Genomic DNA, 12297 nt, shown 5'->3' with positions numbered 1-12297 from the left:
ATAGCATGATTCGTAGAATTAAGCGCAGAGAATGGGTAATTTGCTAACTGATTTTCAGAGCTAGCACGCTTTGAAGAGCAGGAGCGCAACGCAGCAGTTGCTTTCTGGTGATCGGCGCAAGACTTTTGTTATCCACATCTTTGATCCGTTGATCGTATTCCATATAAGGAAAGAACAAACTTGACCCCTTGCCTCAGGATTAAATATGCACTGGGCAAATTCCCGCTCAAAAGTGCAGCGAAACTAGCAAAGGGGGAGTTCGGAATGCGATGCAGCTTTCCGGTAGAATTTTTCTCAGTGGAATCAACGTGTTTTAAATGCCATTTCAAGGCAGTCGCAGAAAGATCGCGTAGAAAAAAGCTAAAATACTTTCCACATCGACAAAGGCTTGTATTGTGTAACATTTTCACTCACTGACTCAATCAAGGGAGCTTGATGGTTATTAATCCAAATAAAGCTCTTAAAATATATTCCTGTGCTTGGCATTGGACTTCAAGTGTTTGACAAAACAACATGAATATTCTCTATCTGTTCAGTCCTCTTGCAAGCGTATTATTTCCCAAAAAAATATGCTTTGTGGCTGGACTTTCAGAGCGTTTCTTTTTTTTTTTTTTTTAAAGCATGGTGGGCAAAACAAAACTTTGCAGTTTATCAAAAAACAATTTTCGAAATTTTTCCTCTCTTTGGCTTCACGTGACGTCACGTTTGTTGCTAAGCAACCCTATTGACAATTCCAAAGGGTCGTCATTGGTTCTTGTCGCGCCTACGAGCTGGTCACGTGATCTCATGCTCGGTCCTCGGGCTGGTCGCTCTGTAACGTCATGGGAAGATGGCGGACCCTTTTACGGGTGGCCAAACATCTAGAGCAAGCAATGCTTTACAGAAGCGCCAAGAATCCCTAAAACGATGGACAACGAGCGAGACAGCAAAAGAATCTGCGGACCGGACAAGAAAGAAGACTAAAATTCAATTCTCGCTCGGCACTGTGTTCCTTTCAGCGGTATCGAGCGGTGACGTGGAGGAGGTGAAGAGACTTCTGGCCAAAGGCGCTGATATAAATCACCAAAATGTCGATGGACTAACCGCGTTACATCAGGTACAGTATCTGGCTTTGCTGCCAGAGATAGTAAAATTGTATTGGGAGCAAGAGAAGTTTGTGCGAGAGCGTTTTTTGGACCAGGTCTGGGGTCCTAGCCAGAACTCAAAACAATAGCCTAATTAACGAATCACTCGCTCCTTAAAACTCTGAGCGATTATAGAGCTTGCTCTCGGCAAGCTCAAGTTTGAGGTGTCCCTTCCATTAAAGCTATACCTGAGTAGAGTTAGGCAATAAATTAGCACGAATCGTGGTGAGACTTGGCTGTCAGTAGGGCAATTCTCTAACGGCTTGTTGACGCCTTGAACTATTTAGGCCACAGCAAATGGATACAAGGAAATCTACGCCGGATTCTCAGCTTGAAATTATAATTTTGCTTTCTGTATTTGTCACCGGTTTTTGTCTATTCCTAATTCTTGAGTAAAGTGTCTTTCTGTAGGAACATTCCTCGTTATTTACTGTCTCGTATGCCTTCAAGTGAGCAGCTTGAGAGCGAAGCTAGGCGAATGGTTTGGGTATTCAAGTGATGTTAGAACTAATCACTTTCCAGCGTGTATATTTACATCTGTTCCTAGCAATGCAGGCTTTTAACCGTTGTTTGTATTCGACAGGCTTGCATCGACGAAAGTTATGATCTCGTTAAGTTTTTGGTCGACCATGGAGCCCGTTTGGACATTCGAGACAATGAAGGTTGGTCGGCGCTTCATGCTGCAGCTAGTTGTGGTAGCGTCGAAATAGCACAGTAAGTTAATGTTTGCTTTTACATTTTATTGTAATCTCCTCTCAAGCCGGCTTGGCATTAGTTTTGAACTGTGCTGGCTAAAAATCTTCCTTTGTTAGCGGCATTTCATGGACATTTAACAAAACCAACCTAATTTTCGGTCCATGGTAGTGCCAATTTGTATCGTGTTTCAAAACATGCAAGGAACTCAGGAGTAGATTTTGAAAGGGTTCTTCTCGTATGTGTGAATTCTGTGTTGTTGAAGTTCTGCTCTAGTTTGTGCACTTTCACGTGGAGGCCTTTTCTAGCCTGAATAAAGCAGTAATTTGGATTCCTAAACATAGAAAGAAAGCCACGAAGTTAGTTACTATAATCGAATGCAATCTCGTCTATCAGAAATTTTATATCAAATGACCAAGGTTGTATGAAATACCTTTGACGCGCTGTATCTCGCTTTACGCTTTTACGAGAGTCTTCAGGTCGCTCTATTTCTAAGCGTTCTTTTGTAATTGTACAGTAAGAAAATGTATTGGTTGATCGATTTGCTGAAAGCAGTTCTAGATCAGTTTTAAATGTCTTCAAAAATGTTAGTCGGTAGTGGATGACATAAATTCATTTCATTTGGCATTTCTCGCGTCTGTGTATTAGGAGCGATCAGAGTTTTGATGCTTTTGAAAAGCATTGTAATTTATCGCGAAGGTTTCATTTTAACAAAACGAAGTATCATTCTTTGGGAGAATGTTGCAAGATGCCGAGAGCGTGACTTTCCTGAGAGTACGAAACCTTGTACATGTAATCAGTTCCTTGACCGGTCAGGGAAATCTAGCTGAATTTGTAGTGTATTGTCATTCTCTCTTGTGTTCACAGAATTGTCTGTTATCTCTTCTCAGATTCATTATTTTGCTTGTGAAGTTTGAATTCATCTTGAGCTTTTTTTTATGGTTGATGGTTATCTGTGTGCCAAGTCTTCTTGCATGAGTGACTCATTTGACAAAATTTATAGAATCCGTGGCTGTTTTCTTTAGCAAATCGCCTCTGTCATATTGTAAACCATTCTTTCTAATGTAGTTTACAGAGGAAACTGTGATTGTAATCTTGGTTGTGGTATAACTTTCAGGAGAATTCCAACTGTGTTGGAAACAGCATGTTCCCTGGGTGAAATTGTGTATACGAGCATATTGTCTTTCCCCATAATTTTTGATAACTTGTATTTCATCATGTTTACTGTGCCTCTACATCTTGTATCAGAGTCACAGAAACAAATATTTGTCGTGGACAGACATAATTGTGGCCTTGATAGCTGTCCAAAAAAGGCACTGCATTATCCAAATACATGCAGCTGAACTGTGTGGTGTTGTTTAGTTGTTCTTAGAAATACCACAGTTAGCTTGTCATTGGTGTTTCTTCAATTGTGGTATTTATTTTACCAAACTACAGTCTTGATGGGTCATTTTGCCTTTGCAATGGTCAGTGTGGTTTTGGATGACCCCTATTAAAGGGCTATTTTGCCTTTGCAATGGTCAATGTCATTTTGAATGTTTCTTCAGCTTTTTGTGTTTTATGTATGCTCGCTAAACCCTTTTAGCTCCAACAGAAATTAAAAGGAATTTTTGTACTGAGAATTATATGCACTTTCTGTGGGAGAAATTGAAAGCACTTGTTAAAAGTTTTGATATTTTACTTTTATTTTTTGATTTTTTTCTAGATCTTGTGAGCTCTGTTCTTTATACTGTATTGGTATTGTTTGTGGTGGAAATTGTGGCTGTCTATTCTATTATTTTGTGAAGAAATTAGATGCGTTGAAGTCAAAGGGATGCTCTCCAGTTAGGTTGTCTGCCAAGTCATTGTCATAGATTTCCATTGTTTTTCTTATCTTTGCTATCAGCTTTACTTCAAATGTCAGATTTTTTTTTCAGCCATGTTTAATGTTGAAATTCCTGGTTTATACCATTAATTTTTTTTTCAAATCAACCACTTTTTTCTTTTTCAGTTCTCTCCAGTTGGTGTGTGTGTGTGTGTTTTTTTAAAATAATCTTGGCTTGTCCAGAATGCTTTGATAATTTTGCATGTTATGCCCACATGCCTTGGGAATTGTAGCTTGTTGTCATTCATTTCATATACTGAAAAAAAAAAAAAAAAAGAAAACAATTATTATGTCAGCTGGAAAGGCTTTGCATCAACCGACCTTCAAAGGGCCAAAAACATCAACTTTGAGGACTTTCCTTGGAATGTCTGAAGTGTAAACAAACATAGGTAGCTATAAAAGGCTCAGTTCTTTGCAAAGCAAAAAGATAGAGCCAATCTTTTTGCCATAAATTCGTGAAAATTATTCAAAGCTTTTTCAGTTTCTGGCTTGTGGTTGGATAGGTCCTTGACTTCTTATCGATTTCTAGGAAACTACTACTGCTGTCAAATCAGTTTCTGAAGGGTGTCAACTGAGAAGGTCATTTCCCCATTTTGGTAGTAAGATTGTGTACATGTACACATTATATTGCTTTGTTACTTCTGCCTACATCATCTCAAACGATGTTTAAATCTCAGTCTTATAGGTCTGGTAGTCAGTTTTTTTGTTACAATTGTATGGCTCAATTAAATTAATATGAAAGAACAAGGAACATATTTGTTTTAGTAGCTAATAATCACAAATAACAATATTTGATTCATCCTTAGCTTCTATATTTCCAAGGTTCATCATTTTGAAAGTTAAAGTTGAGACCACTCCTTGTGATGGCCTATTAGATTAGAGCTGATGTGGTTGACAAAATGTAGGATGTGTTGAGGACTTTAAGCTTAGCATTGAAACAAGGGCTTCCTTGAGACCCAATATACTGCAATCTTAAAAGATTTGTGACATTGACTCAGGCACTCTTCTATTCAATCCCTTTGTAGTTCTCATTGGTCTATTTGGCTACATGTACGTATTGCATTGGGCTTCACATTTGTAATCATCTTGTTGCTTTCTGAGTATAATGACCCCACAACTATCAAGATCACCTGCAACATAAGGTTTTTTCAAGGGTATTCAGCCGTAACAGGTGTTATTGACCTTAATGACAGCTCTGGTTTTCATTTGTTGTGAATGGTTAGACTGACTGCTTTTTTTGGTTTGATAGCACTCAATCAAAAACCACTCTTTTTTTCAGCATACTACTTGATTTTCTTTAGCCTTGCTGTAAGCTTGAAATGATGCTGTTGTAATGTTGATCCCAGGGAATGGATATTATACTAACCCATGTAACAGCCAGGAAGAAGTCTGCATGATAACACCATCTCCTTTGTGCAATACATAAAACCAGTGACATACCAGGCGATTTTATATGCGGATTGTAGCGATAGGGAAATATTGCCTAATTGGTGCGCTTGTTATTGTGGTGGTGATTTTCGCCAGTCGTCGCGATCGGTATACTAAATTGCCAATGTCTGGCATGCAAGACATTGGTGATTAAATTCACTGCCATTTGCCCAGTGTGCCTGCCCCTGTGATTTTATGTGCTTGTGGTTGCAAATTGCCAAATAATTCAACCAATCAGGTTGTGCAAGTTTGTCACAAGGCTGCTGCCTAACAAGAGTCCGGCATGGTAGCCTAGGGTGCCCAAGAAAATGCTCTGTGTGCCTAATTTTTTTTGCAGCAGCACCTAACACTTCACATGTTAGGCTCCTAACTTCTTGGCTTTTGGCCTTGTGGGCTTGACATTTTTTTAGGCAACAGCCTTGTATCACATAACCATCTTTAAAAGCCACAAAGATGCAATTTTTTATTGCAGTTATTTTTGCCGTGATCAGCGTCTAAAATTGTGTAGTTTGTTGCTGGCTTTGTAGGTTTTTTAATCCATAAGATCATGTGTATGGAAGGAGTAACAGAAATTTAATTTGAATTCTCACTTCATATGAGTTGAACGAACTAGCCCATACCTAGGCTCCTGTTGTTTTAATCAGGAGCCAATCATTGCTTATTTGGGATATATTACAATTTTCAGGTATAAAAGTCAAACTTGAAATGAACAGTCAAACAGTTTAGACAGAAATGTCATAAGTCATACAACAGGTTGATTGAATTCTAGATTAACTTAATCTTGCTTTGTCTACAGGTGTCGAGGGGTGTAAAATATAGATAAGTGAAACCCAGCATCCCCTGGGCATGTATGCCGTTGACATTACAACCTGTGATAAAGCCAAGCCAGACGACTGAGCTTTTTTCTTTTCTCTCCTTTTTTGCGAAGACCTTCCCCCCCCCCCCCCCCCTACCTCCAATGGTTTCTCTAAATGTTTTGTGGCCAAAGCATTGAATGAACCATGGTTACCCCATATAACAAGCTGAGAATTTAAATAGGAGATTTAAAATTAAAATTAAAATAGGAGATTTAAGCAGGCTACCCTAGGAAAATTACGACATAGCCTAACAGAAGTTATGTTTTTGATGAGCATTGCATGCAGCATGTATGTAGAAATAGAGTTTTGCTGTCAAGCATACATGTTAGTTAAATTACAGTTACACTTTTAAAATCTGTGTTAATCTTGTCACTGACTAAAGCAGTTTAGTTATAAGTATGCTTGACAGATCAGTTGTTTTGGGGAAACATACAAAATGAAAGAATTATGCCAAAGTTTGGAAAACCTAAACTTGAATTAGAATATGCTGCATAAAAAGGTCCTGGTTGAAGAGGGGTCTGGTGGCAAAGTTATTTGTCCTCTTTTTTTTTTTTTTTGCAAGACACTATTCAGTAGTTGCTGCAGATGAACAAACTGTAGGAAGTTTTGTTCTCTGTTTTATAGTGCACATGGAAGCACATCAATTTGTGATTGGGACTGGATTTTAAACCTAGCAATGAAGCTAAATTTATAGTTCAACATGTTGTTTTTATTTGCAGATGTTTACTTGACCATGGGGCAGATGTAGCAGCCGTCAATAATGAGGGAGAATTACCTCTGGATCTTGCGGAGGAAGAAGACATGGAGGATCTTTTAACAGATGAAATTGAAAGATTAGGTAAGCCATGAAGCTTTTCAGTTACTGCACCAAACTGCACAAACATTTGGGTTTCATCCCCAATGCCTTCAGTTGAAGGGCTTAGTGGCAAGGTGGCATAAGTGACAATTTTCCTTGGAAGTCCAAATTACTCCAAAATTAACTTTACTTTGGTTTAGTGACTGGTTATTGTGTACAAAACATAGTTCTGTAGTTATTTTTGTAACCTTACAGTTTGAATTTGAAGAATTCATTAGCTCATTTCTTTTAGTGGAAACTTCAATTTAAGAACCGGATGCTTGATTCATTCCTTTTGTTTTGGTTCATATAGAACAAAAGAAATAATTTGTGCTTTGATTGAGTTTGATTGACTTGATGGGTGTACCAGTGTGAGTCTTGATCAATAAAATCAACTTCCTACCAAAGTGGGCCATGGGCTGTGGAAATAGCTTGTTACTGTTTTGGAAGTGCAAGTGACTAACAAAGAAGATACTGATGCTTGATTGATTTATTTTGTTCACAACCACTAATGCTTCGCTTGGCTTGGTTCAGTCTTATATACAAAAGAAGCAGTTGAGCATCAGTATCTCTGTTGTGTAGGTTGCTTACATTTTCAAGAAAAGTATAAACTATGTCTTATGTTTTAAGCATTTTGCTCAAAAATAAATATCAAAGTACTGGTAAGTTTCTTATGTGGTAACTGGTGTCTGTGCCAAAATAGGGCTTATCTGGAACAATTTTGATTTTGGGGCAGAGGTACTTACTCTTGTCTTGCCGAAAACTCTTCAATTGTTAACCAGACTTGGACACTTGTAGCAAGTGTGACCTGATTGTCATTTCACGCTTAAAGATGATGCAAATGCCTTGCAGTTGTTCATGTGGGTAAATGTGTTGCAAATAGTTTAGGAGACAACTTTTAGGGGTTGGGTGGGGGGGGGGGGGGTTTAAACTCCATCATGGGCACTCTGCTGGGGGCTGTTCTTTTTGTCTTAGTGATCTTCAGCAAAAAATGATTTATGTGAAGTAAATGCCCTATGTTACTCAGGGCTTCTGACTGACGGGATTTGGGGGACAAATTGTGTGGTAGAAAATGTCGATTGTGTCGGAAATTGTGTGGGATTGCACAATGTTTTGACCAACAAAAAAGGATCTCATTTAGCCACGAGAATGATAACTTTGCTTTGATCAGTGAAAAACTTAAAAAATGCTTCATATGGATCGTCTTACCACAAGTCTCTGCAAAGTCTTGCATGAAAGTTTTGCTCAATAGTTTCTCATCCTGTCTGCTGCGGTTATTACACGGAATGCCCGCAGGGCATGACGTGTCTAGGTTTCGGTCGGGTATCTTTTTCTTCATCGGTGTCATAAATGTGCACATTAATTTATGCATTAAACTCTGTCCTCCCCTAGTAAGGATATATTGTTCTGATTGTCTTCAACAGAAGCGGCCCAATCAAAATCTATTTTTCAGGCACATATCACGAGAGAGGGGACCCACTCATCACTTCTGTGTGACGTCAAATCATCATTTGATTTATTCATTAAAACTAGATTAAATTCTTCCCTCTCCCAGAAGGGATCTATTGTTTTGATTGTCTTGAACAAAAGCGGCCCAATCAAACTCCATTATCTGCGCGTATATCACGAGGGAGGGGACCCACTCATCTCTACTTGTGTGACGTCAAAGCAAATCATCATTTGGAAAAGTTGTTTTCGTTCAATGGCGGCCACATGTCTGAATTTAAGACTCCGGATCTGCCGTTTTCAGAGAGAAAACCAACCTTTTTCAAGCAGTAAATCGAAATAATAACTTCTAGGTAGTACTCGACAGTTGAAACGGCGGAAATTGGGAGAGTTCCCAGCAAAGAAAATCCGCTTTAAAAAACAGATCGAAGGATTAGAGCTAGAGGAGGCCAGACCAGTTCAGCGGGGTCATGACGTTATTGCATAGTTATTTCTGGTATGATTTCTAGTAACACAACGATAAGTATCACGCAATATATCTGAATAAAACCATTCAGACAATTATTTCAATGGCCAAGGGAGGATATTTTTTAAATATCTGCGAAACATACAATGGGGAATAATTGGGGCTACATTAAGCATTTCGTGTAATGCCATTAGAGGGGCATCTTGTTTTTACTGCTTTATGGTAAGTTAAGCATGCATTTTCTGTTTTTATCAAGAACTTGTCCATAGCTCGGTAATATCGCCGGCTACATGTCTTAATATTTTTGGCAGCTGCACATATTCTCTACAATATGTTTGCTTAGAAAAAGTTCGTCAGGAAATGAACTGAGCTGAGTATGTTTTGTTTTTGTGTTCTATCGCGTAACTTGCTGAAAACGTTTTGTCAAACCTGGGAATGAGTTTGTGTAACGCAAATTTGATATGTACAACTGTGCTTTAGATTTTAGCAGTTTTGTGAGCTTGATACTGTAACTGTCTGCTTACTATTGGTGGTCGCTTAACCCATTGCAGTCCGTGTGTAGTCCAGCAATTTCACAAATTAGCATATCGTTAATAATTAACCCTGTGTGCAGTAGAAATACACAACTTACTGGGTCAAAGAAACAGCACTCCTTTGGTCTAGAATAGTTAGAATTTCTAATTATCGAATAAAATACACTAGCTGTGAATTAAAGGTTACCCAAAAAACAAACCTGAAGATAAAAATTTCGAAAATTTTGATGAAATTTGATGCTTGCGTCACATGGCAGTAATTTGATCCGCTCTTGAGAAGATAGGTTTTATGAAAGATTAGGCAGTCGTCACGTTTCATCAATGAAAATAGAAAAAAAAAAAAGAAAAAAAGCTTTCCTAAATGAGAAATGTATTCAAATAAGTCTTTGTATAGGCCTAAGAAGGAAACGCGTATAATTTTTGCCGCGAGGCAACCGACTCTCAAGTGATTTGGGGGAATTTGAGAATTTTTCGACTCGTGCAAAGCGCATTTTTCAAATTTTTTGGAAAAACTGTTCGGAATACGAAGAATTGTTCAATGAGAATAGTATTTCAGTACAAATTCACACTCAAACCTGTAATTCTTTGTAAGTTGTATTCCTAAAAACACTCGAAAGTTACCAAGAAGGTCTGTGGCGTAAATGTTGATTTGAGATGTCCGGCTACTCGCCGACTGAACAGAATGGCAATTTCTCCTAAAAGTACAATTTCTTCACCGTTAATTCTCGGATTTCTGCTCTTGAAACTGTTGAGTATTCCTTAGCAGTTGTTCTTTCCATTTACCATTTCGAAAAGGTCGGTTTTCCTTCTGAAAACCTGTAATCGGCTTCTGAAAATTTAGACGCAACTCCACGTGTCGGCCATTTTCCTCAAGAACGGGGTTCGTTGCATAGGCAAAAACCTTTTTGTGTCTAGGCCAAAATAAGGCCGAAAAATATATGTGCAGACAATGGATTCTGAATGGTCAGTCTTTTCTAAAGACAATTAAAACAATAGTGGACTAAAATATCCCTTCTAGGGGGGGGGGTGAGGAGCGAATGTAAACGTGGGGAAAATCTCAGGCAGTTTTGGGCAACATGGCTGTTAATGGGTTAAGGATGGTGTTTTCTAATTAATACAGAGGTGTTTTTGTGCAGTTTATGATTATGCAGGAAGAACAAATTTTAGCAAGGGCTACTGGAATCCAAAAATAAAATTAAGGTTAACCACGCATTTTTCAGAAATAGTGGAGCTTTAATTTGGAAAGAAAATGCTATACATTGACCAAGTACATTCTTTATTTCATAGCTCTATAGAATTACATGTGCCATTGCTTGATTATCTCTGAAAATGTAGCTTTGATTTAGAAAATGCCATACGTTGTTCTATATTTCAAAGCTCTATAGAATTATTGCTGCTTGATTATCTCTGAAAAATGTGTGGCACTTTCCTTTTGGGATTCCAACAGCCCTTATTAAGATCTGCTTTTTCCATATAGTCATAAACTGTGCAAAAATTCTGTTGTATTGGCAAACACTGTCCTTAAGAAACCTGTGTTTCTTGCTGCATCTTGAGATGTGCTTTTGACAAAAAGAGGCACTTTCCTAATAGAGGTTTCAGTGTTGGCTAGTTTGAACTCAGGCAATTTAAAGAGTAATAAGAGTGCAAGTCGCTAGTGTCTGTTACTAGCTTCGTTAAGAGACCAGCATGCAAGAGGCAAACTAGAAAGATCATGCTTGCTGGATTCTCACAAATGGTTGGGTAGGTCACCTCAGTCTTTAAGCTACAGTACCTCCTGAATCCATATGCACATTGGCACGCATGAACCTCAAGGGCAAAATGCGTGGAGGCCCGCGTGGTTTGTGAGACGAAACCTAAGTTGAAAATCTACCCTGGTCAAAAGGATGAGGTTCCGACACAATAGCATCTTATAGCCTATTGTAATTTTATTGTTTTCCGTGGAATAGATTTTTTTCTCAAGTAAACCACATGAAACATGAAACGTCACCTTGAAATGCCGTTCTTTGGAGTCGTCGCGTAGGAAACTAGTCTTGGGACTGTTTTAGGTGCATGGATTTCCACCATAATAATAATAATAATAATAATTAATATTTGTATGGCACAAATTAACATGTGCATATGATCAAATGTGCCTAATCAGTTAAGTAATTAATGTGATGCGCTTTATGTCACGCAATTTTACGCACACAAGCCGTCCATGCATTTTCTCTAGCCATTTAAATTCACGCCCTCAAATTACATGTGTCCCGCATAAGAGGATTTCTTTGCTTTCTTCCGATGAATGTTGCATGACTTGCGCGACATGTGTTGTCCGTAATATACATTAATTGTGACTTCTCCAAGTTCTTATGGAAATGTTTCAAGTTAAATCAAAATTTGAAGTCCTGAATTCATTGCCTTTAGATAAAGAAATATCCTTCCTCTCTTTCAAAAAAAATTATCGATGGTTTATTATTGACGTTAATTAATGCGATGCGCTTTGTGTCAGTTTTGAAAAGTAAGCATCCTCTTGTCGGCTTTTGCACGCGCGCAAGCAATGGTGTTATTTGCTTCTAATCCATATTTTTGTGTATTTACTTACCTAGGCGGCTGAAAATAATATTTTTGTGTGTACTTTTCTAGAATGAAGAAATGGATGTTTTTACTCGGAAATTCCGACATGAAAATCAAAAGTATGCAAATCATTCGCATGGAGCCTTTTCGATTGCGGCAGGCCGTGTCAACAGCTGTGTTCGTTTGTAGTTTTGCTGAAGGCAAAGGAAATTATTACGCTTGAATACTGCACAAACGCTATTTGACACTCAAACAGAAAAGTTTCATTCGTTATACAAATGATGAAAAATATTTGTGGAAAACAAACAAAAGCAGCACGCATGCAAATTGCGAACGAAATTAATCGAAGCTTGACAACACTGACAACGCTTCATTCGGCATTTTCGAGTCCTGCATGGATACTTTGATAGCAGATTTGCTGAGCGATAAACAATAAGCTATATAAGTCAAAGTTTAACTTCAAAAACCTTCGTATTGACGTATGCTTTGATCTCGAGT

General features: G+C 38.2%; 1 protein-coding gene across 3 annotated transcripts in view; it reads left to right on the top strand.

Annotated features, from left to right (window-relative positions):
* Positions 1-795: 795 nt before the first annotated feature.
* LOC146467629 (uncharacterized) overlaps positions 796-12297 on the top strand; it is a 41313-nt gene continuing 29811 nt past the window's right edge. For all 3 annotated transcript variants that reach the window (XM_085125175.1, XM_085125174.1, XM_085125172.1), the window contains exons 1-3: positions 796-1096; positions 1708-1838; positions 6686-6804. In XM_085125175.1, coding sequence (XP_084981301.1) covers positions 830-1096; positions 1708-1838; positions 6686-6804 — 517 coding nt within the window. In that variant the 5' untranslated portion in view covers positions 796-829. The remainder of the gene's footprint in view (positions 1097-1707; positions 1839-6685; positions 6805-12297) is intronic.

This window comes from Pavona decussata, unplaced genomic scaffold (genome assembly GCF_977016875.1).
Source record: "Pavona decussata unplaced genomic scaffold, jaPavDecu1.1 SCAFFOLD_134, whole genome shotgun sequence".
NCBI lineage: Eukaryota > Metazoa > Cnidaria > Anthozoa > Scleractinia > Agariciidae > Pavona > Pavona decussata.
This window is presented reverse-complemented; position numbering and strand designations above follow the sequence as displayed.